The sequence below is a fragment of the Zeus faber genome, assembly GCF_960531495.2.
Source record: "Zeus faber genome assembly, chromosome: 22".
In the NCBI taxonomy this organism is placed as follows: Eukaryota; Metazoa; Chordata; class Actinopteri; order Zeiformes; family Zeidae; genus Zeus; species Zeus faber.
In genome coordinates, this window is record NC_137209.1 from 21,557,524 (window position 1) to 21,563,990 (window position 6,467).

The 6,467-nt window shown below is 52.4% G+C and overlaps 1 protein-coding gene across 1 annotated transcript in view; it reads right to left on the reverse strand.

Moving 5' to 3' along the window:
* The window catches only part of kcnip4a (potassium voltage-gated channel interacting protein 4a), a gene marked incomplete at its 5' end in the record, with an annotated part of 112,034 nt that extends 106,397 nt beyond the window's left edge, over positions 1-5,637 (reverse strand). Inside the window, one exon of the mRNA XM_080023728.1 lies at positions 5,553-5,637. Within this exon, the coding sequence (XP_079879854.1) occupies positions 5,553-5,637 (85 nt within the window). The remainder of the gene's footprint in view (positions 1-5,552) is intronic.
* Between the last annotated feature and the right edge of the window lie 830 nt (positions 5,638-6,467).

Genomic DNA, 6,467 nt, shown 5'->3' on the forward strand with positions numbered 1-6,467 from the left:
AGGAGCTACCGAAAGTCCTGCGGCACATGACTCCGGTTTCACCGGCAAAACAACACCGTCAAAAGAAACACCACACTTAGGAGTGATGGAATTTCAGTTGAAGTTTGTTAGCACTTATAATAATGTGCAGCCAACCGGTCATTATCCTAAAATAACCCCGACAGGGCGACGAGAGTGAGATTCAGAAACGGTTTATTTTGCCGGATTTTCACAAATGAGGAATTTGTCATGGTAAAGGTGCGTCGCTGAACAGACAATTAGCATAAAGAGATTAACAGTCTGAAAAAGTAGCACAAGAACATCACAATGTAGAAAAGAATGGACAAATATTCGCAGAAAATAGGCCAAAGAAAAACAAAAATGGTCATAGATTCAAAAATGTACAGATTATGCAAAAGGATATTTTATGCACGGGATACGTTCCCTTCAAAGACAAGAGCTGCGGCTGAGTTGTCTTGGTCTGATGAGGGTCTCGCATCGCTCTGAAGGGGGTTGTTTCGCGATAATGACCCACCGGCTGCACAAACGTTATTATTAACAATCAGAAACGACTGACCGCTGATTGCCGCTATCGACCAATCCGAATCGAGCCGTGTAATAAGTGATCATAAATCATCACAAGTCATAACTCCCAAGGGTAAACAGTAATAAATCAGTTGTATGTGACCCTTTTTTTTATAATATGGACACTTTCAGACAAGTATGGCCATCAATTTAGGAAAGCGTAATCTCTGCCTGCAGGCAGCTTATGCTCATTACAAGCTCCAATAAAAGTGATATATCTGCGATATGCGGAGAATAACTGAAGAGCTACGAGGCGGTGAGGTCATTTAGAATTGTTCCATAAGGGGGCGAAGGAAATATTTATCCCCTCGGACGTTAAAGAGATTTTAACCGACATGCTAAATCAAATTACTTGAAATCAATGGAAGCTTCCAAACGGCTCCGTGGACCGAAGAGGAGAAGAAGAGTTCACCTGAGGAAACATTTGGGGAAAAATGTGTACATTCACATCATTCTGGGAGGGATTTGGGAGATTGGTAGAGAGGTCAATGTCCAGGTCCTGGGCAATATTGGGGGAAAAAAAAAAAAAGACAATATTTTTGGCCTATACCATGATTTTTAAAGGAGACTTATTATGCTCCATTTTACATTCATATCGGTCTCTGATGTCTTCCAAGCTTTTTTTCTGCTGAAAATACCACTCCGATTATGCATTCTAGCCATTCTAACATGCCTCTAAACCATCCTGTTCCTAAACGGGCTGTTTTTTTGGGTCTGAGGAGCCCCCCCCCGCTGAGGCCCCGGGTCTGGGAGCCGGTGGGGTTCGATGGCTTCCCGCTTTTGTCGTATTTTGCCCTGTAACTTTCACCGATTACACCTTATGCCACCAAAACCTGTTTGCCGAACCTTCAAGGCCTCATTTAAAAGTTTGTTTCGACTTCGTTTGCCGTGCTCCAGGCTCGGAGCTTGTGCAGAGAGGAGAAAAAAAAAACGTTCCGAGCGTTCAGAGCGCTTCCTTCACAGCGGCTCCTCTGTCGTTGGTTCAACTCTTCATTCGACACTTTGGCCACGTCTGATCTCAACATCCCACATTACAGCCTCACATATATGGGAGGAAACAAGGAAAAGCATAACGGAGCGGGTTCCCTTTCACCATATTTGGGACGACTGACCCAGACTATCGCAGCGCTTCCAAAAATGTGAAAGCTTTAAACCAACAGGTCATTTCATCACGAGAAACCCAGCTGGTGACGTGGACGTGGGTTAGGACGGCGAGAGAAGCGGCCTCTGAAGACGACGTGTGACTGTATCGCAATATCACGAAATCCCGAATCGCCCCCCGATCCTTCCCACCCCGTCTCGGCTCACATCACCGCGTCTATACCGTATTGATATATATCCGCTGGGCCGAGGGTCGGACGGCGGCCGCCGTCTTCCCGCACGCAGGAAATGAAGCGCGGAATTCAGAGAGAAGACTCAGAGAGTACGAGTCAGGAGCCACGAGCAATGGAGCGCGGGAGCGTGGAGGGGTATCTGGGGTGGGGGAGAGCTACCGATGACGGATCGTCGTTGAAATCCCGTCGCTTGAACGCCGGCCGCATCAAGCATCCCACTTGTCCGGATGGAACCAGACGGGAACGCCAACCCCTCCCCCGCGGTACTTTGAGCACCGCTGGCACGAGATGTGAAGGTTCTCAGGGGGAGGAGAAACCTCCGCAGTTTAATACATACTGAAGAAGTGCTGACGGTGCTGACCCTGGGAGCCCGCGCGACACTTGATTTGTTTCCCTCCCTTCCCCTTCATGTTCCCTGCAATGCCAGAGCACAGCAGAAGCAGAAACGCCAAGGCCAAGCGGCGGCGCCCGCGCGGTAACACGAATACAAATGCGAGCCGGCGGTGGACGACTGTATCTCACTGTACGGCTCGTCAAGCGCTGAGCCGGGAGGACGGGTGTCGCCCGGATCGATAAATGAATTACGACACTCGATGGAGACTTACCCGCCCGACAATGGCTTCCGTGTAACAGCTCAAGCGGAAGGAAGGAATATTGACGTGTGGGAATTGAAACGACCCACGGCTATGTACAGCCCGGGCGGACCTTCAAAAGAGCTCGGCGTAGCTTTTCCGAAATGCTCATGGCCTCACAGATAAGCGTTTGACCATTTTGGCCACGCCCAGAGCCAAAATGGCCGAAAGGCTGTGGTGAAAATGCTATGGTCAAAAGGCCATGGCCAAAATGTTCAAAAGGCCAGGATCAAGAGGCCATGGTCAAATGGTCAAAATGCTCTGGTCAAAATGGTCAAAAGGCCATATACAAAAAGGCCCTTCATGCAGCATTATGTAATATCATAGAAAATACACAACCAACCTGAGAAAAACCAACGATGGATGAGGCGTCCAGCGTGGGCCCGTTCAGGGACAACGGACACCTCAATTAAAATGCCACGCCTTGCTAACGCCACCCCCTCCCAATCCATCCACCGTCCTATTTCCGTGGTCAAGCAGACGCGGCGGCCAGGCACGCATTCTGCCGGTCAGATGACATTTACATTCATTTACAGCCTGCGTAGGGATATCTTAATGGGCTGCGGCCAAGGGAAGCAAATTGGATCTACTCGAGAGGGAAATCACATTTGGATGCATAATTATTCATGATTCATGATTTGGCAGCATAACTGGCTATCAAACCATATTTCCCAATGTATTTGTTGGACTGACGACAATGGAACTTCTGCGGAGGGAGATGAAAGCTAGATGATGGATCTGCTGGGGGTGTGCATGGGTGCGCGCGCGCGCGTGTGTGTGTGTGTGTGTGTGTGTGTGTGTGTGTGTGTGTGTGTGTGTGTGTGTGTGTGTGTGTGTGTGTGTGTGTGTGTGTGTGTGTGTGTGTGTGTGTGTGTGTGTGTGTGTGTGTGTGTGTACCCAGAGCAACAAACAACCTAAGATGGAATGTGGTGTGGAGCCGTTATGGATGTTGAATCAAACAGACTGGGAGACGCTCATATATTATTGTATCATCGACGGCATTGTACTATTAAAAATGCAGTTAGTCTTCATTTATATTTGGTCTGTTGAAGTAGAACACGGCCAATTAAAACGGCAGCCTTCACCACGGCCACACTTTCTTCCGAAAGCGGTCGTGGCAAGACGGAAATGAGGAAAATCTCTGCGGAACCGTCACGGTGACATTCAGCAAATACTGCCGTTAAAGAGAAACGGCTTCTTTTTTCTTTCCCTTGACTCACAAACAGGGATTTGGGGCTTGGTCCACAGGCAAATGAATTGTCTGTTTTCGCCACAGTTCTCCATCATTAATAGTTAGAGCAACAATTCGGGAAAAACAAAACTCTCTAACGGGGTAGAACAAAAATGCAAAATTCTAGAGGTTGTAAGAAATGACGGACAGTTGAAAACCCACAAAGTGGCCCGTCATCACCTGTTGGTTACCATGGAAACCGGCAGCCATCGCTCAAAGCTCTCAAAGCATCCTCCTCCAGAGGCCAAAATAATTGGGATGATTGCAAAGGGTGGGACAATCGATTCACCTTCTAAAAAAAAAACAACAAAAAAAACCCTCCTCTTGGCCAGAGCGCAAACCTCCACCCTGCCCTGCCCTCACCCCCCGCCTCCGCCTCGTTTTCCCGCCCTCTCCAAGGTCGGCGGGAAGTTGCGGGAAGTAGGACACGGTTAGAATTGCCAAGGGCCCTGGTCGGGCATCCCGTCTCGTTGATTTCATCCGGGAAAAACAAACAAACTGCGACACGGGAGACAGGTGCCCAGGTGCCCAGGTGCCCAGGTGCTCAGGTGCCCAGGTGCTCGGCAAAAACCATCGGCGTGTTGGCCGTCACGACTCGATTCCACCCCGGGGGGGGGGGGGGGGGGGGGCGTCTCCAAATCCCCCTGCGTCCTCTCCAGGAAGACACGTTGGTGCATTGTAAATAATACACTCAAGAACAATGCGGCATCTGCTGCGCTCCGCTGCGCCGCGCTGGATGCCGCCTTTGAGCAACTGTTAAATCTGCTCATCTGATATGATCCAGGGGCTTGATCCCGTGAGAAACCATCGATTCACTGCCGTTCTTATCATTATTCAAGGACTCGGGAGTGTGTGCGGGCAGGGGGGCCGATGAGGCCCCACCGGCAACACGAGGCCCGGGGAGACAGCTTTTGCCGTAGAACAGCTTTGGAAAAGAGCCGATTTGATGATTTTAAAGGGTTTTCCTTTTTGGTTTGTTTGTTTTCGCCGGTCGCCCTCCCTCCCTTGGCGCCAGCCCCCACGTTTGGGACGGGGAAGCTCTCACGACGGAGGACGACCTCAAAACCAATCAACTTCTCACAAGTACTTTTCTTTTGTCCCGAACCGACGTACGAGAGCGGAACCCGGCGGCGTGGTTCGATGCTGGAGGACTCCAGGCATAAAAGTTGAAGAGCACAAGCACGTCCTGTCAGTTCAGCCCTGGGTGAGGGCGGTTAATTGCTGTTTCTCCAGTGGAACCCGGCACATCGTGGTTTTTTTCCTGCCTTCAGGCGCAAACTATTAGGACAGACAGACACACACACACACACACACGCACACACATACACACACACACGCACACACACACACACACACACACACACACACACACACGCACACGCACACACATACACACATACACAGACACACGGACACACACACACGCTTGGATGTTGGGTGTATGGTTTCAAGCCGACTGCGAAACAACCAAGATAAAACGAGGATGTAATGTATGAAGTGGATGCGGTGCGGCCCCCGACCGGGGGGCCGCCGCGCGCCTCGACCCCCCCAATTCCGACGCCGCCTCCAGGGAAGTGGGCCGACGGATCAGATCAGAGGGGAAGTTTGGCTCAAACCGAGATGATGCAAGGAGGGAGAAACCAGATACCACGTAGGAAAATAAATAAATAAATAAATAAACAAACCCAAAAAATGAAACCCGCCCTCCGCGCGGGACCCGGACAGGAGGGAAGAAGGGAGAGGGCTCCGCAGGTCCCCGGGGAACCCGGAACCCGGCGGGGCTCGCCTTACCGTTGTTGAGGGTCCCGGTGACCAGCCTGAACAGGTACTGGGCGAACTTGAAGATCTCCCGCTTGCACCTCTTCCTGCAGCTCATCTCGGCTCTGGGACGCTCGGCCGAAGTCGCCCGGGGAGAAGGAAAAGTCCCTGGAGCTCCGTCGGCAGAGGAATCCGCTCCACGTGCGGCGGCGGGAAAAAGAAAAGGCGGAAAATCCAACGGGCCGTACCTCCTCCTCCGGGCCGCTGACCCCGGGTTCCGTGGGTTCGGCGTGAGCAGAGGCGGGCGTGCGCGTCGCTGGAAACGGGCGCGTGGGTCTGTTCAGTGCGCTCCTCCACCTCCGTCGGCTGGTGGAGATTGCCTTCACCGGCCGTCAGGTTGCTCGACTTTCTTTTTTTTGTTTTTTTTTCCCCCGCGCGCCCCTCTCCTCCTGCAACTCTACCCCTCTCTGACACTTTCTCCCCCAACTCGTCTCCTCTTCTTCTCTCTCTTCCATCCGCGCGCGCACGTGCACGTGCACGCGCGCTCACGTGCACGTGCACGCGCGCTCACGTGCACGGGAGCAACGAGACAGCGCCGCGCTCTCGCCCCGCGCTGGATCCGGCCGCGAGGCTGCCGCTGGCTCCGCTCGACACCATCTGTGGATGTTTTACGCTCGGTGACGGTTTCCATGGAGGCGTGGCCTGATCGGAACCGGGGGGGGGGGGTTGGCGACAGGGATGTACAGTAAGAGAGAGCGAGAGAGGAGAGAGGGAGAGAGGGAGAGAGGGAGAGAGGGGAGGGGAAGGAGGGGGCACCCGCGTCCATGAATCAGCGCTGACAGCCGATTACGGAGCCGAAGAGAGTTGTGAAGCGCCGGGCGACAGTGACGGACGGAGCTAATGGGATGACACTGTGAGACGGGGAGGAAGGGAGAGGCGATGAAGAGA